Raw genomic sequence first — 21,677 nt, 5'->3', positions numbered from 1 at the left:
TTGGTTCTTATTCTAAAGAATCTTGATCCTTGGATGTTGGAGTTCCATTTTTTATTAACAATTTTAGTTGGTTCCTCATAAAGAGTCCACGAGTTCTGGAATCTGAAGATTCTGTTAAACGGTAGCGCCTCTGAGTTTGTGTCGAAGAACACGGGGGCATGGTCTGAGCTCGTGAAGGTTTTATTAAAGCATTCGGGAATTTGTGGGAGAAACTATTGCTAGCGATGGCGCGATCTAGTCGTTGATATAATCCTGGGTGGGATTGTGATTTCCAGGAGAAAGACTGTTGCAGACAAGCGATGTCTGTAGCATTGATACGATTTATAAATCTGGGAAATCTTTTACATTGGTTTAGGGTGACAGGGTTACCCCCGAGCTTATCAGAAGGTTGTAAAAGTTCGTTGAAATCGCCAACTAGGATCCAAGGGGTGTGGATATTTTCGTAAAAGGAAGACATTGATTCCCAGAAGGTGTCTTTGTCAGAGTTTTGAGCAGGGAAGTATGCCCCTGATACTATAATTTGGTCATTAGTTGGTTTATACAGTACATTAAGATGAGCACACCGATCAACAAGCGTGTAGTTTTGGACCAGAATTGAGTCGTTATTCCAGCACACCCAGAGTCCACCACTATGCCCAATAGGGTCGATAATTATATGTTTTTGGAAACGAAAACCTTTAATCACATTTCTGCTAGTGGAATTAGACGTCATAGTTTCAAGGATAAATAAAATGTCCGGTTTAAAGGTGGTGATGTAGTGATTGATGTCACCAATTGCTTTGAGTTTTTTACCTCCTTGAATATTACATGAGAGAACTTTCATAATTATGAATTAGCACAAATAAAAGGCCTTTAGCCCATATGGTTCAAAGCGGAGCAAAGTCCGGTTCCAGTTAGCCCAAACAAGTAGGCTAAGATCAAAAGCATTAATGCAAAAACTTTGTACTGAAAAGGAAGGTTTATTACAGAACCAGAGATTAAAGGTACATCATTGCTATTCCAGGAGAAGGAGGAAAAACCGTTCGAAATCCAGTAGTGGAAACGCCAGCCTTGTGCATTGAAAAAATGAGTATAATACCAACTGAGAAGGCAAGAAACAGTAATGAAGGTTAGCCAGAAGTTACTAAGCAACTTTAGAAAAATTGGCCAAGTCACCATGTAAAGGAACCAAGTTGATATGGAGAGTCGAAGGTTAATTAAAACGAAAGATCCTCAGGTAGGAAACATACAATGTTTCTTACAGCATCATAGGAAATGAACCAGGGGTTATCTTTGAACTCAACCAAATGGCACCAAACAAAGAGCTTCCTGTGGATCAGGTTCCTCCATTTGAAAGGGAACCATAAGGTGGTCCAAAGTCTAACCTTGATTCTGATCAAGGCAAGAGATCTATTCCACAGTTTAAAGCCAATGATAACATGAAGCCAATGCATACAACAACAAAAGTAGAGCCAATTCAAATCAATAAACATTAAAGTCAAAATATCATTAATATTACAATTAGGCACATTGCAGGAATACTGCAGCTGATAAAAAACTACAGTAGTAGTATGCTTATCTAAGAAATAACCTACAGGTTTACAAAAGAAGGTGAACCTGTAGGAGAAATTTAACCAGTAGAACAAGCTGAGCATACAACTACTAAACCCTAAAGGCATAACAACCAGTAAAAACTGGTCAAAAAGATAAGTGAGATATTAAACATCCAAAAAAGATGAAGAAGGAGACATCCAGGTCATCCAGAAGCAGGAGAAGGAGAGAGATCACCATCACCTCTCTTCCTTCTCTTAGAGTTCTCAGCTTCCATGGGAGGGATGCATTCAGAAAAAACCGGGTCATTCTCATCAAAACCATCTCCATCATATATCTCCAAGTCCATATCAAGCTCATCATCTTCCTGCACTTCTTTGACACCATGAGCAGCTAGCTCCAGTGGGTCAAAATCAGGAAGAATATCCTCATAAGGTTGGACATTAGGAGGGTTGAGAGTAATAGTATCACCAGTGGACACCTGGAAGTTCTGGAGGCCCTGGAAGCTGTTAGCTAAAGGGATAACAGGCAACCCAGGTCTAGACTGATGCAGAGGAGAAGCAGTTGGTCTGGTATGATTAATGGTGGGGTGATGGTAGGGTTTAGCCTGATTTTTCCTTGGAATGTTTCTGGGTTTAGTTCTCCTTTTTGGCACCACAGCCAACCAGTCAGTAGGAGTAGCTGTCCCACTAGCCTCCCCAGTCACACCCATGGAAAGCTTAGCCTCATCCAGCTGAGCCACAACTAACTCCAGACATGGTGGTGGCCTTTTAGGACAGGTATTAAGAAAGTGGTTAGGGTCACCACAGAGAGGACACACTTCCCAAACTCCTTCATAAGAGAGGAAGTACTCTTGATATCATATCCAAAATTCAAGGTTATGGATCTAGGGACAGGCTTGGTAATGTCAAGGTTGAGACACACTCTAGCAAATTGGTCTTTCTCAGCATTCTCAGAGGTAAATTTATCAAGCTTAATAGGATGGCCCACACAGCTAGCAATCTGATTGAGGTAATGCCAAGTCCAATACTCAGTGGGGAGAAATGGGATTTTCACCCATTGATCCACATGAGTGATGGAGATGAACTGGGCCTTAAAAGAAGCTCTCCAAGGGATTAACACAAAGTTCAATCCTTGAACAAACCATGGCCTATTTTCCCAAACCTCATCTCTGTCTAGAGGGTTAGAAAACTTGATGAGAAACCAACCATTACCTATAAACCTAAAAGAAATCTCCCCCCTCATAAAAGACCAGTCTCTTTTCATTCTTCCTGTGACAGCAGCTTGAGGGACAAACTCACCCCAAACTTTCCCAAACAGACAGGTGGCTTCCATGAGTTTAATTTGGTCATGGTCAAGCTTAGGAGCCTCTAATGTGATGGTGGCATTATTCGAACTAGGAACCTGTGGTGGAGGATTGTGTGGACACACCTTAGGTGTGGGATTGGGATCATTATCAAAACTGCAACCTCCCAGGAGAAATGAGCTATGGGTTGTGTTACTGAAGAAGCTGGAAGAACCTGAATTACCAGGTAAGCTGGCAGTTTTAGGTTCATTGGGAACTGCAGAATGGTTCTTCTTAAGAAGTGAGGCATAGCTGGTTTCTACAGGAGTGTTTGACATTAAAACCCAAAGACTAAGATGATTACTGAGGTTAAACACGAAGACACTGAACTTAACACAGACAGAACAAGAGAAGTGATCAACAAGGGACAGGAGAGGGCTTATGAAGGAGTGTGAATTGTGCATGTAAGGAAAAGAGGGACTGTATTTATAGACTTGATTAGAGGACTTAGTAAGATCAAGGGTCACACTACAACTCCGCCTAACCCAATTCTTGCACACAGAAGGATCTAGAACAACCAAATAAAAATAAAACCAAAAAGTAATCATCATCAAGCTAGAAATAAAACAAAAATCAAATAAAATCATGCATTGAAAAAACGCGAAAACAAGCAGTGAATGACAGAAGAGAATCGAAAAGGCAAGGAAGAGCTTGGAGAGTAACTTCCCTGAGAAGATTTTCGAAAAAGGTGGAGATCTTGCAACTTCTGCATTTGGATAAGTCCCTCCATAGGTCCAAGCTGGGCGGTGGAATAGCATTAGTGGAGTAAAAACATTAATTAAACCAACTAATCCATCATTACTGTTGAAAGGCCCAAGGTTTGGTGACTCAGCAGAGCTCTCCACCCTTGGATCAACGGTGCCTTGGTGAAGAAGGCAAAAAGGCGATCGGAACAGTAAAAGCGGATTTCGATACCAACGAGGCACCAATCCGTGAAGACAGCAGCCATAATTACCCCTATTAAGGCTTGGTCTAGAGATTATTAGGGGGATCTCTTTCAGAAAATGGGACAAAGAGGAAGACGAAAGGTTTTGGGGAGCAAAACCAAGATCTGAAAAAATGGGGCGATTGGAAAGGGGGCTGAGCCAAAGTAGAGTTTTCCTTCTCTCATAAGAAAACTTGAGCCTCTCATGTTTCTTTCTCTTTCTCTTTCTCTTTCTCTCTCTAGACATTTTTCGTATTTTTACTCAGGGGTAACCGTAAACTTACTCCGTAATAAACTTGTCACTGCACGCAATTGCAATTTACAACCGGCCTACAAATACTGAAATACATACAACAAGTTTCTTGGCTTGTTCAACTTCAACACATACATAAAACCATAATTAAGAAATTTAATCATCGCAGTAATGGAAACAAAGAAAATTTGGGCTGCACCTCTTGTTTTTATTTTTGGTAAGTCTACTACTACCTCCTCCGTATTTTATTAAGTGGTGTACTTTCATAATCGACTGTATTTTATTAAGTGGCGTAATTTTTCTCTTATTTTATAATTTCTTTCTTATCTATGGATCACCCTACTAGTCATAGTTTTTACTCCCACTAGTCATGCATATTAAAGAGTTTCACTATCTTTTACTACAATTGTTTAATCTACATTTACGTACTTGACTTGTTTCTTTGTTTAATCGACTCATTCGTTAATAGATTTTATCATTTTATGTCGGTTAAAGTGCACCATTTAATAAAACATGAAGAGAGTATTTCTCAACTTCAAATATAATTATCATATTTTCCGATCTCTAGAGATCGAGACGTATGTCGTGGGTCATATTTACGTGCGATAACTAATATAATTACTACTACGTACTACGTAATTAATAAAACGATGGAAAATAATAATAAAAATTGGCATGATGCAGGACTAGTATTGATGGCGGGAGCTGAAAATATGAACGCAAGGAAAATATGTCCGCAGATATGCTATGATGATTTGGAATACATGACTTGCCCATCAACTGGATATCAAAAGCTTACTCCCTCATGCAGTTGTTGCATGGCTCCTTCTCCTGGTTGCACCCTTTACTTCACTAATGGCAAAGCACCCATGCTTTGTAATTAATTAATCATGATTATTTTACCGGATCGATGAACAGAAGCTTAATCCCTCAATATCCTTCTATGTAATTATAATATATATAGCCAAGTTGAATAACTCCACGTTTAATTTGGACCTGTTTCCTTCATTGTAATGCTTGTTAGCTTATCTAATAAAGTACGTACAACTATTGCATGTACCTTAATTTAATTAAAATTATTTATACGTTATACTTCATCCGTTTCGTAATTAATAATGGTTATATTTTAGCTTTTCACGTTTGTTGATGTAAATGTTTAGACAATAATATCTATAATTTTGTATTCGTAGAAATTATAAAAAGTTGATATTTTGAAAGTACATATAGAGACGAATTAAACAATTAATTAAGATCTCACACGACTATATATATATTATCTTACCATAAATCACAAATGATAGTCAAATTGAAATTTGTGAATATTGTCAAAAGTCAAATTAGTATCTTATTAATATGAAACGGAGGAAGTATATAATATTGGAATTAACCAATCTTAATATTTTCATTTGTATCAACTGGGGTTGGTGTGAGTGGTTAACGGGCTCTTGTTCTTTAACCAAGATCTCGAATTCAAGTCGTACCTTGAGCACATGTATGGAGTAGTAGTATAAATATATGAAATGTCAACTCCATCCCATCCCTTTGCTAAATGCTAAATGCTAAATGCTAAATGCTAAATATCAGCAAACGTTCCCTAACTTTCAGTTGGAGGAAATTCAGGCATCCTTTACATCACGTAAAGAGTGTTGTTAGTTTGTACATTGAAAACTTCATGGACATGCTTAGCAACTTCTCCTATCCTTACCCAGTCTTTAAGACCCGTCCAATTACCTACCAAAATCATACCCATATATAGCTACTTAAGTTAGCTATCATGCACGAAACGACAATTGAACATACGTTTTGGTATTCGGCGACCTTCTCTGATCCTACCTCATCCCGGCCGATCGATCCAATCAAATACGGAGTGCGTGTTACGGGTCGAGTAATTTCATCGCTTCATTTAATTATTCGATCTAGCTTCCACTGACGTACCACTTACACTTGGTACTACTATTTGTCAATTTTTCCCGACACCTACTTAAGGTATGACTATTATTAATATTTAAGACATTGAAAGTCGATTAATGGATTAATGGATTATGGAAAAAGAGAATAACTGCACTTTTAATAAAATTTTGATGTTTGATTGTTTGCACTAAATATTAAGCAAAATCAAGTAAAATTATAGGTTAATCACATAATTTATATTTTCCTTTCAAGTATTTTTTTTTTTTTGCGATATTTTTATATTGATACAAATAAATCATATTTTCATTTAAGTCTTTTACATCCCTCAATTATTTTGATGTCTAATTTTTGTATAGAAACTTTGCGAATAATTTTTCATAACATAATTTTTTTTTTAAATATATCTTCGCACGCATTGCGTGCACATAAGACTTGTATTATATAAGGGGACTCTTGAGGTTATTATTGTACATGACCTTTTGGTGTCCCCCTATAGAATAGTCTAAAATTCTCCTACTACCTACAAACTATACTAACATTAATTGTAAAATAAAAGAATTTTTCATGAAATACCCCCGAGTTTTGGCGTAATTCAACAAATACCCATCGACTTTCAGAAATTCATAAAATACCCCTACATCAATACGTAATGTACCAAATACCCCAATTTCAAAACTTAATGCACCAAATATCTTTAATGGCGTCATCAAACCTAGCTATAATCAACCAATTATATTCTAATTGACTCAGCTAATCCCTAATTAACACCCATAATTAACCCACCAATTAACAAACCTAATTAACCCACCCATTAACCCACCCAAAAATCAAGATATCCAACAATAACAACATCATATCTCCTCTTCCACCCCTGTCTGTCACCAGCTGCTCCGGCCGACTTGCCAGCCGCTACCAAGCAACAATAACAACACCATATCTCCTCCTCCCTCCTTCCCTAATTAATTAAACCCTTCCTTTCCTATAGAACTTTCCCCTTCATCTTTAATCCATAATTCCAAATTTCGAGTTTTCGACATAGATTATAAGAAATGGTCCCTCCAAAATCCAGATCAGATCCAATATCGGATTATTTGCCCCTTATGTATCCCTCTGTAGTTTGGCCTAGTTTTATGTTGATCTTGACGTCATAGGGATACTTCGTGTATTAAGTATTGAAATATTGGTATTTTATGAATTTATGAAAGTCGGGGCATTTGGTGAATTACACTAAAACTTGGGGGTATTTTATGAAAATTCGTAAAATTAAATAAAAAGATATAAAAAGAAATTAATCAATCAAATTAATCATAGCCGAATAAATATCAAAAATAAAAAATAAAAGTCACTATCAAATACTTAATCATAGCCAAATGTACTCCATATTAATAATATAATTTGTTATTCCCTTTCAATTGCTTCGTACTTTATTATGCTATATTTTGGTATTGTCACAATAATAATATTTTAGTTTGTATTTTTTAAACAAAATTCAATCAATCAAACGTAATAAAAGTTCGTCCTCCAATTATTTTGATGTCTATTTTTTCTTTATAGAAAAACTTTGCGAATAATTTTTTTCTACATAACATAATTTTGCTTTCTTATATAGCGCCGCATGCATCACGTGCATATAAGACTAGTATTAAAGTATTGTGAGTGGCTAAAGTATGGTAACCAATCATAATAAAATATTGCAAGTTTTATGTTGCAGTGGGCCAAAAAAAATCTTTAAAAAAAGTAAAGTTATGCATTCAACCTACGATGCAAAATATATATTCTAACGGAATAAAGAAAGTACATATCTTAATCATGAAAACATTAAAATTTCATACTTTTCCCTGTTTCTTATTAGATGACACAATGTGATTTTTAAAACTATTCACACAAACTCATTGGACTTCCATTTGTGATTTATATTTAAGAAAAAACATAGTCATGTGGGATCTTATTAGATTCGTCTTAATGAATATTTTCTAAATATCAACTTTTTATAATTTTTTCTTATCAATAATTGAATATATTAATGTTTGAAATCGTGCATTGGAAACGTGCCTTAAAAAACGTGTCATCTAAAAAACAGAGGAAGTATTATTTTATACACATTTTTTATTAAAAATAAATTTTCTTTTTAAAACGGATCCATGTACCCAATCTGGATATGAATCCATCGGGTCCAAAATCTAAAGATTGAGATCGATATTGTAAAACAGATTTGGATCCACCAGATACGGACCAGATCCAAGATCCAATGTCATATCTAATCTGTATAACGTTATCTCTATTCTATAAGGGAACTGCTAAGATCATTATCGTAAATGACATGCATTTTGGTGTCCCCCAATATAATATTCTAAAACGCACCTACTACTTAAAAACTATATTAATGTTAATTGTAAAATAAATTATAATGATATATAGGAAAATCAGTCTATCAAATTAAACTTGATTGCAGCCAACAAAAAGTCAAAAAAAAAAAATTACAATCAAATACTTAATCTCACCCAAATATACTCCATATTAATCACTTAAATTATTTTTGCTTTCAAGTACTTACTTTATTATGCCATATTTTGATATTATCACAAATAAATCATATTTGAATTAAATTTTTAAACAAAATTTCAATCAAACAAACATACTGTGATAAAAATTACATCCTACAGTTATTTAATTTGGTATCTACTTTTTCTTTAAAGAAATTTTGCGAATAATTTTTATTACATAATATAATTTCACATTTTTATGTATATTCGCACATATCACGTGCATATAAGACTAGTAGACCTGTCAAACGGGTCGGTCGGGTCGGGTTGTAAAAAATTATTTTCGGGTTCGGGTTAGATCGGGTCGGTCACTTTCGGGTTCGGGTTTACAAATGCTTGTTCAAGACCCAGAACTTTCGGGTCCGGGTTGACCCAACGGGTTGAGAGATTTTAAAACGCGCATTATATTTTCATTAATTTAGGTGATAAATATACAAAATATGGGCACAAATTAACAAATTTTCCTACACAAGTTTATATTTAGTCAAATTCAACCATAAAATGACGTATAATTCAAATTAAAATCATATTACACACAATAATAGTAAAAACAGCATGTTTATTATGCTTAAATTTTCTCATAATCGCATTTATTACTATAAATACAACGATTTTCAATCGGTCGGGTCCAAAACGGGTTCGGTCGGGTTTTGACCCATTACTTTTCGGGTTGCTCGGGTTCGGATAAAATCGGGTTACGGGTCACAAAATCTTGTTCAGGACCCAGTATTTTCGGGTCGGGTTCGGGTCGGTTTTCGGGTCGGATCGATTTTTGACAGGTCTAAAGACTAGTGTACTATATGTGCAGAGTACTCGAACCAAATAAACAAGTTAAGAAAAAGAAACAATGGCTCCTACCACCAAGCTTGCCCTTACTCTTATCTTCGGTAAGCCCTCTTTTCTCCTAAAGTCTATATACTCCGTATGTAGTGTCTTCTTTATTCATCCAACGTCTTTGATTAAATATTTTGGTTTATAGATAATAATGGTCGTATTTCCTAATTTAAGTTGTCACTACTTAAAATAAGTATAATAAAAATAACTCAGCTATATATTACATGTGATGAGAAAATGTGATAGAGATCATCAATAGACATAAAAATACCTTTGGGTGAACAGTGCACGTATCTAAGTGCACTTAGTAATTGATTACTATTATTTTATTGTTGATTTATAGGTATTATTGTAATGTTGATGGGAGGGAAAATGGAGGTTGAAGCACAAAATGGAAAAATATGTCCATTTGTTTGCTACGAAACCGAATACATGATATGCCCAGGCATGGGAAACATTCCAGTTAATGGATGCATGAATTGTTGTCTTGCTCCCACTAATGCTTGCGCTCTTTACCTTACCAATGGCCAGACTATGCAGTGCTAGGGCTAATTGATCATTCTACCAAGTATGCAATATATGTTGTAATAAAACCAGCTTAATTGTATCACTCTCTCCGTCTCATAATGTTACTTTTCACATTTGCATTTTACGCGATAATCCATATAATTGCACTATTTTAACAATTATAATGACAACCAAATATCCATATTGGCCTCAAATAGTAGACTTTTGCATTCAAGGAATAATAACTCCAACGCCAAAATTTCACTATTTTGGTACAAGGTAAAAATTGGACTTTTGAAATATTAGTGAGCTCGAACTCATGAAAAGAACATTTTAATTTTAAATAGTAATGTCAATTCATTAATAAAAAGTCATACGACATTTACAAAGGAAATATAACTTTAACAAATACATAGTAAATTGAATCAAATAAATGTTTCCTTCATCATAACTACGATCGTCGAGGAGATCTTGGAATGTGGCGCATCTCCAGCCCATGTCGCTGGAATACACAACATTTTTTGGAGAGACAATCTAATGATTTGTTGTAGCTGTGACTTGTGAGGATGATTTTCATATGTTCATCTGAACGTATTCGAAAATTTAATATTCGTTGCAATCCCATATAGATTTGTACCAACGAACCAATTTCACGGCAGTCCTTCAGATCTGCGATCCTTGGCCGGACGTTAGAAAACAAAAAAGAAAAATCTCTCGCAAGGAGAGGAGAACAATCCCTGTCTTTCAAAGAAGAAATATTCATCGCACGAGGAGGAAGAATCATTGTAGATCGATCTCAAAACAAAACAAAGTAAAAAATTGAACTTTGTGGCTTTCCAATGGTGTAAACCGATGAAAGCCCCTTCAAAATTCATTGTTGGAGGACTAGGGTTTGAGAGAGGAGGTAGAGAAGAGAGCTGGAGAGGACGGCGAGTTGGGAATGATTAGTTAAATTTAATTCACTCATGTAAAGAACATGGAAGAAGTGACATAAGAATAGAATAATAATTATTATTATTATTAGTAGTAGTAAAATCACAAAATTCTTAATTGCATCAAATGAACAATAAATAGTATAAGGCGGATATAAAAAATTACTTAAAAAGTTAGGGAATATTGTAAAAGTTATTTACACACGTACCTTTTAGTGTTAAAATTTTCTTTTTAATAAAAACTATGCCGTAAAATCACTAATAATGTATTAAGATAATCATGTAATAATTTAAAAAGTTTATCCATTGAAAATTACTGCATGATATAAAAAGTTAATCAAAACAGGTTAAAAGTTAAAAAATTAGATTTTCTCCACGCAGCGCTTCTAGTAACCGCGAAGATCGTTGCTCTTGATATGTTCAATGGGGTGTATACAGTTTTAGCCTTATTGGTTATCGGTTACCCGATCCGATAATGTTATTGGTTCAGGTACCCGATCCATGCTCACCCCTAGTAAAAAGAGGCTAACGCCCATAGTTAGTTCCGATTTTACTTAATATGATTACCACATCTCGAGGGGAAAGTCTTTCGAGCCATTTTATTCGGAAGAGCACGCTCGTCCTATTTTTCGACCCCCTCACAGAGTCACAGGGTGTGATATGGAGATACTAGATCTTATGTCCAAAAGAGAGGAAGAATAGAAGAAGATGAGAGAATAATTGTGTCAACAAAATCAGAAATGATGAGTATTTATAGGATTAGTGGAGGAGATAAAACAGCCAAGAAAATCAAGGGACTCAAAGGAATCTAATCACCTTAGTTAAGCCAATTAAACCTATGATATTGAAGGGTTAATAACTTTCATAATCAAGAGAAATAATGAACTAACTTAACTCAACATAATCCGAATGATTAACATCCTTAAACCACATTTAAAAAGTTGTTACAAAAAAAAGGAAACAAGCAAAATCAGACACGCTTTTGGCCTTCGCCCGATCTGATCGGGTGAGCCCACCCGATCGGGCGCTAGTGACACTTCACCAAACACCAAAAATTCGATCGGTCGGGCGAGATTGCGACGAAAACTGCTCAATTTCTTCCTTGCACTCGCGTCCGATTGGGCGCCACCACGTGGTGGCACCGGGTGACCCCTTTTTCCAGCTTTAATTCCAACAGGGTTGATCTTCTATGGGATGATAGAGATGTTGGGAGGAATCTCCCTCTTTTCCTATTCTGCAAAGAGCATGCTGATAGATATCATGTGCACTACGTTTCTGTCATTGTTTGGATCGGATGTCTACGTTTACCATCTTTCTTAGGGCTAGAATTTTGTGTTTTCCGGCTGGCTATTTTATAATTAGATCTGAATGGGGTAAGATAAACTGAAAAATGCTAGATTAAAAATAGGCTAATGATCGATATTTGTATATACAAGCATTTACTGTAATACATTTTGTAATAATAATAAAAGTAATGTACAACTATATACATACATTAACATTAACAACAACAACAAAAATACAGAGAGATATTTAATTAGCTTTACAAATGATGCTAGAAACAATTAAATTAAATTATTTAGCAAGAATGATAAGTAGCAGGCATCCCTCCTTCGAATCCCATCCACTCATCCCACTCGTCGTAATCACCACAATCTTGCATCGTTTGTAATTGTTCTTCCTCTTCAAACTTTCTCATCAGAGTCTGCATCATTTACCACGAATATGTACATCAGAAAATTCTTTAAGTTTCACACTCCTTTCGTCCCTTTATTGTTTGTTACTGAGTATTATATTCGTGTAATTTAAACTAGATATACATATAAAACAAATTTAAAGGATAAAACTAAATACGGAGTACAAGAGAATTTAAGATATATATGATCAAAGTTGTGCATTGGCATGCGTAAAACTAACAAACGTTGCGAGTATTAAAAGACGGAGGAAGTATGTGTTTTTTACTCCATACACATTAATAAGAAAAACGGAAATGATAAAGGTCGCAACATGCGACCTTTAAGCCGTGTCACAGTGGTGACATGGCACGACTATGTGTCATAAATGTATTTGGAAACTAAAATATTTAGATTATATAACCTATTAAATATGTCATAAAAAAAGTAGGAAAATCTTAATATTCTAATTTATAAATTGAATAATGTAATTTTTTATTTCAGAAAAATAATTCTAATTTGTATAGGAAATTAGAAAAAAAAAAATCTATTTTAACTCCTGTTATCCCCAATCTTTAAGTTCAACCATTGAAACTCTATTGATGAAAAACATCAACGAAATCATTTGAAATAGGATCACCATCAAAATGTCTTGACAACGAAATTAGATTGACATTCGAACTAGTTTTTAAATTAGGGGTAATTTGGAGACTCGAGAAATTAGTTGTTCAACCCAGAGGAGAAAAAATTGGGGTTAATTGAACAATTGTAATCGATGAATTAAATTTTAGGCTATAAAAATCATTAAGTAAAGGATGTGATGAATTAAACAACAGTAATTTTCCCAATTTGATTCTCGCAAGAACATCAAGGATCAAATCGAAGAGTATCATAAATTTTATTCAATTCCTTTCAACTGCCTGTTCTACGCTACCTATGTAGTTCGTGGATGAAAATGGTACTTAAGTTCATTTGTTTTTATTGTAAAAGGTATTTTAATTAATTATAAAATGGTTTACAAAATCAATGGTCTAGAATAGTCCCCTTTATTTACTGGTTGAGATTTAATTTATTATAATGTCTACCATTTTATTGTGGCTATTGTAAAATTATCCATTTTTTAAATTAAATTGATGTATTTTTTGAATTGCACAAAAATTATTAGATTATAATTTTTCTTTTTTTAATGTAATTTATAAGATAAAAGGAAATATATATTTACTATGAATATAATAAATATTTGTTTCCTTCTTTGTATCGACTGCCTTATTTATATATTTTCATAGTAAAAATATTGAATTGATAGTAAAAATAAATTGATGATGTGTAGCCTACATGGTGCTTATTTGTACCAATGAAATGACGACACGTAAGATTGCGACAACATTTTGTTGTCGCAACTTGCGACCTATATCATCGTCCAAAGAAAAAATAGCATTAGAGCTACACTGGGATAGTATATAAATAATGAAAAGGTCAAATATTTTAAAACATTATTGTAATATAAAGAACTAAACCGCCCACCAACGAGCCAATGATTGACGATTCTAAATCTAATGGTGACCTTCCTGTAATAAATAAAAAAACGGGTGACCTTCTATTCATTTCAATGGCCATCAAAAATTTACACCCATTAAAGTACTAATCAACCAAACAAATTAATTGATTTGATGTGAAAAGTTATGTCATCCAATTATTTATGATCAATTTTTTAAGCAAGCAAACCTCATCAATCCAAAATGATAATCATTCAGTGATACAGGTAATCTATCATCAATCAACTAAAGAAAATATTAAGAATCATAAACAAGATTAAACTGAAGATTACTCCCTCCGTTCCTTTTTAAATTTATAATAAACAATACCTCATATGCAGATTTGATATCTCGAAACATTCTATGCTTTTCAGCAACATGATCTCCTCTAATCACATCTGGGTGATACTGCAAAATCAACAATCACCATCATTTTCAAAGAAAGAATCAAGAAAATGAAACTTGAAAAACAGAGGAATGTAAAAACAGGGGATTCATATTTGTCCAAACCTTTAAAGCCAATCTTTTATAAGCAAACTTAACATCAGTCTTGGAAGCAAAAGGAGAAAGACCCAAAACAGCATAATCATTAAAGTCCGATAAACACTTCACCGGGAAATGAATCCCCCGGCGAGAAGGCGGCGATGACGACGACGACAAGAAACCAACCTTTTGTATTCCCCTTAACCCTCCGTTACCATTTCTCATCATCTCGTTATTCTTTAAAGTCTTCAATGTTGCAAAAGTATACTTTTTCTTGGTGTTGTTTTTGTGTGTGTAATGGTAGTATTTATTGAATTATTGGGGTTTTATAATAATTATTTACTTTATGAAAATGGGTGAAGTGGATAAATAAGATGGGCTATCTTATTGTAATATAGTGATAGAGGATAAGATTTTAGGAGTGGGCCGCTTGGCATAAGAAGGACCTCTTGTTTTTTTGCACTCAAATGGCAGAAATATGAGGTATCCAAACACAATGATTAATATCCATTTTTACAAACTACAAAAACTTTGCCATCGATAAAATAATTGGATTAGGTTCCGTGTATACACAGTTATTTTAAAATTATTTGACTATTTTTTTATAATATATTTAACTGAAATATAAACGAATAATTTTCCACACATAAATGGTAAATAAACAAGGATAAAATAAAAAATAAAAAATAAATATTTTTTAGGACAAAAGTTTTTGGTGGAAAAATTTCGCACCAGAAAATGACAAGTGTCACTTCTGGTATATGTTTTAGTATAATGTAATAGATACTCACTCCATTCCATACTACTTGCAACATATTGACTTTTGCATGATTCATACATTAACTTTGACCAAATTTTCTTACTAATATGTACAAATCAAATGTTATTGTGTAATATATTGTTGGATTAGTCTTAATATATATTTTTCAAATATCAATTTCTTTTATGTTTTTAGTAATATGTAATTGTGTGTAGTTATAGTCAAACTAGTGCATTGACATGTGTGCCAGTCGATATGTTGCAAATATTCAAGAAAAAAAGGGAATATAAATTTTTGTAAAAGATCTTTGGCACTTTTAACTTACTCTGTACAAAGTATATAACTGTTAGACCATATGTCGTGTTATTATTTCTTATCTACCTTGCGTACAGTTAGGCACGTTTATTTTTTTTTATTTTTTTTATTCAAATGAAGGACTTTAAACAAGTTTGATAAAAGATTGGCTGATAAAATAAATAAGATAGTCATTTGGATATTCCATGTTATTTGATTTAACGTAAAGTCTAATTCACAAGATTCTTTTTCTTAATTACGGAGTATCTTTTTAGGTGTACGGTGTGCTATTTTTGTACGAAGTATTTTTGTATAACAATTATTTAGATAAAAGCATAATAATAGAGAGAATTGAATAATGGATATTTTTATGTACTTAAAAGATGCTAGTTGGTGGGGGAAAGAGATTAGGTTCTTTGAATGGCTTCTTTGGTTCAAGGACAAGAAGGGGACAATGTGAAAGAGACACTATAACCAATCAAATACACGACTTTGAGGAATCTGATGTTAGATTTTTTTTTACCTTTTCTTAAAGCAAAGGAGAGAGCTTATATTAACATAAAATTAGTTGTTCATTACATCAGATAGTCCAAAATGCCCTACATTAAGGATGAAAATTAGGGGTAAATAGAGCATTAATTACATAGCAATGGGTTTATATTAGAGGGCTGATAAATCGTTGGTCAACAACGACCATATTAGCCCATACTCACTCAAAAAAAAATGAAATAAAATAGAAAAAATAAGAGGTCCCACTTAAATTAATAGGTAAAAGTGAATATATAATGTTCGCGTTTGTATACATACTATCATTGGTGTATAAATACTATCATTTTTGTATTAAAATATATCATTATTGTATTGTTTTAATACTTTGTTTGACTTTTCACATATATAATTGCCCGTGTGTATGGGCTTTTTGTCCGCTGTCCACAAGCGGACCGCGATGTATCACTCCTCGTACAAATTACAACAAAATCCTCCATGTGGGCCCAACAAAAATTGATCAAAACCAAGTTATAACACCAATTTACTGATATAAAGTTAGTACCATGCATAAGCTATCTTTGCACAACAACTATTGACAAGGCATAATTAACTTGCTAGCTGATGAGCAACAAGGTTGCTTTCTCTATAGATATCAAGGAAAACCACAATCCGATCTTTCTTTTCAATCTTGTAGGCAATGTTGTTGATGGAACAACAAGCTCATGGTGTGAATTCTTTTATAAAGTAAGTGTGAGTATTTTGTCCCACACCGGAAGATGAAACAAAAAACTTCTAGTTTATAACCTAAATGGGCTACTCCTCCTATTGCCTATTGGTTTTAGAATGGAACCTCATTTGGGCTATGTTAGTGGGCTTATGTTTCCTCTTTGATCCCCCATATGTTATAACAAATTGGTATCAGAGCCGGATTTGTTTTAAGGTTTGAAATTCGGTAAGCGATGTCTGGTATTATCGTGAAGATCAATTTACCGGGAGAAATAGTTTTAGTTTATGGAAAATCAAGATGCGAGCCTTGTTGAAACAACAAGGGTTGTGGGCGCAGCTTGCTAGGAAGCCGGTAGATCCAATCACCGATGAGATGGTCGTTCTAGAGGAGAAGGCACACTCGACAATTATGATGTGTCTTGCTAACGATATCATCACCAAGATCGCGGAGGAGGAAACCGCTCAAGGTATGTGGGTTAAGCTCGAGGCTCTCTATATGAAAAAGTCCTTAACCAATAAGTTGCTTCTAAAGCAACGTATGTTCAGTTTGCGAATGCAGGAAGGTATGCCTCTCCTTGATCACTTAGATCAGTTAGACACAATTTTATTAGAATTGCGTAATATTGATGTTAAAGTTGAAGATGAGGATGTTGCTTTAATTTTGTTAGTTTCTTTACCATTATCGTATGAGAATTTTGTGCAATCGTTTATTATTGGTAAAGACATTATTTCTCTTGAGGAGGTTAGATCGTCCCTCCATACTAGAGAGTTGCGCCATAGGGCGACTATACAAGTGCAGATAATAAGGTTGTTGGGTTAGTAGCCCGTGGAAATTATGGACATGGAAATTCGGGGAAGAAGAAATTCAAGAAACCAGTTTCTAAGGGACCAAAACCTAATGATGTATGTAACGTACTGTAAAGAGAAGGGAAACTGGAAATCCGACTGTCCCAAGAAGAAGAGGCAACAAGATAAATCGCCAGGTATTTTTGTTGTAGCTGATACCAATTCTGAAGCGGATATTTCTCTAGTTGCTGATGAGAACAGACATCACAGTGATGTTTAGATCCTTGATTCTGGAGCGTCTTACCATATATATGTCCGCACAGGGAGTGGTTTACAATCTACAAGTAAGTAGACTGTGGCAATATTTTTATGGCTAATAGTTTTGTTTGTAAGGCGGTTAGAGTAGGGTCGATTAAATTTAGGACACATGGTGGTAAATTCTGCACATTGAATGATTTTAGGTATGTTCCACTTATGACAAAGAACATAATATCTTTGAGTATGCTAATAAACAACAAGGGTTTCAGTTTTCAAGGTGAAGGTGGAGTTTTACATGTCTGCAAGGGTTCACAATAACTTCGAATGTGATTCTGAAAAGTGTAAAACGTGGTACCTTGTATTTTCTTCAAGGTTATACGTTATTAGGTTTTGTTGATATTGCATCCTCGTAGATTTGATAAGGAAAACATGACCAAGCTAGGTATGGCATATGAGGCTTGGTCACATGACTCACATGAGTGCAAGAGGGATGCAAATTCTGTCAAAAGCGGATCTTCTTTGTGTTTACAAGGTCACAGATCTTGAATTCCGTGAACATTGTATTTTTGGAAAATTACATTACAACAAGTTTCCTAAAGCAATACACAGAATAAAAGGCACACTTGATTACATCCATTCTGATTGTTATGGTCCTTCCCGGATGGAGTATTTAGGGGGTCACATATATTTTGTGTCAATTATTGATGATTTCTCAAGGATGACTTGGGTGTTCATTATGAGGCATAAAAGTGAAGCCTATAAGAAAGAGACCGGAATGAATTACTCAAGTTAAGAGACCGATTGTTTCAAACAACCGCACTCTTAGTATTTAAATAGAAGTTTAAAGTGACGGCTGAACTCATATCCATCAATATAAGAGATCGGTTTCTCCAAATTACTGATCTCTTAGAATTATTAAAACTTTACCCTGCTTGATATGTGCTCTGTTAGGTTATTTAGTATTACCTAAGAGACCATATATTTGACAACTCTGGTCTCTTACCTTTGCAGATTTTTGGTTTTTTATTTTTTTTTAATTTTTTTTTTGAGAATAATGTACTCCCTAGATCCGCCCCTGATATAACGGTATACAAAAAGTTACTTCATTGCTAAGTGGTCGCATAAAATGAAAAGAAAACAATACTATTCAAGTATTCAACTTAATGCAAGAGTGTTAATTTGTATCTCACTCCGAGTAAATGTACATGCTTTGAAGTATAATAAATACGAAGTACTCCGTATAAGATTTAAGTTTATGTTACGTGCTTTAATTACGGAGTATTATTTTAAAAAAAACATGTACGAAAATAGGTACTTCGTATGCCATGAAGTTATCTTTCTCCTCTTTGTTCAGGTGTGAGACCTCCTTTTCCACATTGAGGGCATTTCCTTAATCCAAATCCTTGACAATCAAAACACCTACAAAGTGCATCATTATTAACAATTCCATATATACATCTAATTAATTAGTGGGAGTAATCACTAATCAGCCGACGGTAATACTAATTAATGCTATTTTAATCACCGACATTTAAATATGAGATTAATTAAATAATTAACTCACTTCCATCGCTCAAAAATATTCCCGTTCTTTTTGTTCCTTCCGGTACCCTGTGTAATAAACAACATCATCACCTTAATTAACAATTAATTAAGAAGCATAATTAATGGAGTTGATTGCTTTATGTGTACAAAAAGGTACTTGGCCTGGTGGAGTTTATCGTACTTCATATTCATGAGTCATGATTGATTAGGATTTAGGACTTAGGAGGTGTACGTTGTTTAGCTACATGAAGTGTAAGAGTATACGCAATTGAGAAAAGATTGTGATTTGTCCTCTTTCAAGAAAATAATAACGGTTATAAATTTGAGGAGCTGTTGATTTTGGATGACTCTCCACTTTTAAGCTTAAAGTGGATAATGACTTTTTATAAAGAGGTTGTTTTTTCGCATATCTGATATGTGTGGAAACACACATATCAACTAAAAGACAAATAGCTAAAAGACAAAAAAGGAAGTACCATTCATGTAAAAAAAAGTATTATTCTGTAAAGAAAAGTATCATTCTGTAAAAAAAAGTACCATTTATGTTTAAAAAAGTACAATTTAATTTCTTTTTTGTCCTTTTTCCTATTTTGTCTTTTATTTTGACATGTATTTGCCCATATATATCTGATATGTATTGTACTTCCTCCATAAGACCCATTTGACATAATCGCAAGAGTAATAAAGAGGTTAAATTTTATAAATAGAAGAAATATGTATACATGTGTTCGGGTTACAAAAGTCATCCCCTCTATGACTAGTACTTATTCAACTCCATCAAATTTCGGAAGTTATAATTTGACACGACTTTAATTTTCTATGCATTAGCACGGAATTTCTATAAAATTAGTAAATAGATCATTAATTTTAGTTTTCAACTTTATTCATATTATTATTTAAATTGACTAAAGTTTTTAATACTTTTCTGTTTTGTTAGTATTTTTTTCCTTCTTAATTTAATGATTTTGGTAGTTTCTTATTTCGTTCGACTTAATTTAAGAAAGTTAAGCGTGATGACATGGAGTAATTGTGGTTTGAGAATTGGGGTTTTGTAGGTCTCACATTAACTAACATTCCGCTTTAATAATATAGATTTATCGAAACTTACAACGTAACGAGGCTTTTTTTTTGTTGTTGTTGTTGTTGTTGTTGTTGTTGTTGTTGTTGTTATCAACCAAACATACATTTACCGACTAGTATACGATGATACAGGTTAACAAGAAAACAATAAAACAGTCCAGAGTATTAACAAAGCATAATTAAGGTACCTTGCATCCAATACACTCTATGGCACCTTGGTCTCGACATGTCTCACACTTCTTAGAAGAAGCCTGCAATCAATCAAAGAATCAGTAATTATCAATAAATAAAATACTTCATTTTCCCTTTTCTAATTTGTAAATTATATGTCATTATGGCTCATTCACACAAATAAAAAAAAAAAGTTGCTAATATAACTTACTAATTACATATACTTACGAAAAAGTTAAAAGGGAAACCACCAGATTTAGCAGCAGAAGCTGTGAAGTTGTTAAGTTGTATTATTGGAGTAACACCATGAAATAATTTGTTATGATTATGGTGTTGAGAAGGCAAGCTTGTGAGAGAGCAAGAGAGATGCGGTAATAACACCATCATCTCATATGTTTCTTTGTGCACCACTTGTTTTATGAGCTTATTTAAAGGATATGTCTATTTATAATTTGCTATTCTCACGTGGACCCCCAGATTATTAACGCATTTTCAAAAAAATATTATTTTTTTGGGTATTTTATCATAAACGTAAAAACAAAAATATCTATCATTACTTTATACTCCATCCATTCCTTTTTGATGTTCCTATTTGAAATTTGGGGTGAAAAATGCTTCCTCCGTTTCATGGGAAATGATAAATCCAAGGAATAATTCACTTCTTCCAAGGAAATCATCTTTGAAAAAATATGGATTTCCTTGGAAGAAGTAAAAATTTCCTTGGATTTATCACTTCCCCCGTTTCATAATAGATGCATCATTTCTCATTTGCGCACTATTCATCAATCAACTTTGACAATCTTTCTTTCACGGTTGTGTAAGAAAAAACATAGTCAAGTGAGATCTTGTTAAATTTGTATTAATGCAAGGTTTTCAAATATCAACTTTTTATAATTTTTACTTATACGCATTTAGAGATATTAATGTTCAAATAAACGCGTTGGCATACGTGCAATGAGAAATGATGCATCCATTGTGGAACGGAAGAATTAAGAAAATAGAATCTTGTAATGATTGAGTGTAAGAGAGAGTAATGAATAAATGAAGGAAAGTAATAAAGAAATGAAGGAGAGAGGAGATATTTGTATTAAAGTAAT

The 21,677-nt window shown here is 33.8% G+C and overlaps 2 protein-coding genes and 1 long non-coding RNA gene across 3 annotated transcripts; 1 reads left to right on the top strand and 2 right to left on the bottom strand.

The window, feature by feature from the left end:
* The first annotated feature begins 5,763 nt into the window (after nt 1-5,763).
* On the top strand, nt 5,764-9,993 carry LOC130468030 (uncharacterized). The gene is made up of 3 exons (XR_008928319.1): nt 5,764-6,039; nt 9,316-9,394; nt 9,685-9,993. It is a non-coding gene; the product is annotated as an uncharacterized lncRNA (long non-coding RNA).
* Nucleotides 9,994-12,185: 2,192 nt separating this feature from the next.
* Nucleotides 12,186-14,833, bottom strand: LOC110787614 (chaperone protein dnaJ 8, chloroplastic). The gene is made up of 3 exons (XM_021992240.2): nt 14,499-14,833; nt 14,319-14,396; nt 12,186-12,485 (listed from the first exon to the last, which is right to left on the bottom strand). Exons 1-3 carry the CDS (start codon nt 14,697-14,699, stop codon nt 12,360-12,362), a joined length of 405 nt encoding a protein of 134 aa, XP_021847932.1. The 5' UTR covers nt 14,700-14,833; the 3' UTR covers nt 12,186-12,359.
* Nucleotides 14,834-18,911: 4,078 nt separating this feature from the next.
* Nucleotides 18,912-21,007, bottom strand: LOC110787584 (uncharacterized). The gene is made up of 4 exons (XM_021992213.2): nt 20,809-21,007; nt 20,598-20,660; nt 19,349-19,395; nt 18,912-19,203 (listed from the first exon to the last, which is right to left on the bottom strand). Exons 1-4 carry the CDS (start codon nt 20,965-20,967, stop codon nt 19,116-19,118), a joined length of 357 nt encoding a protein of 118 aa, XP_021847905.1. The 5' UTR covers nt 20,968-21,007; the 3' UTR covers nt 18,912-19,115.
* Nucleotides 21,008-21,677: the final 670 nt, after the last annotated feature.

This window comes from Spinacia oleracea, chromosome 2 (genome assembly GCF_020520425.1).
Source record: "Spinacia oleracea cultivar Varoflay chromosome 2, BTI_SOV_V1, whole genome shotgun sequence".
Taxonomy (NCBI): domain Eukaryota; kingdom Viridiplantae; phylum Streptophyta; class Magnoliopsida; order Caryophyllales; family Amaranthaceae; genus Spinacia; species Spinacia oleracea.
The sequence above is the reverse complement of the archived record's forward strand: the minus strand, read 5'-3'. Positions and strand labels throughout refer to the sequence as shown.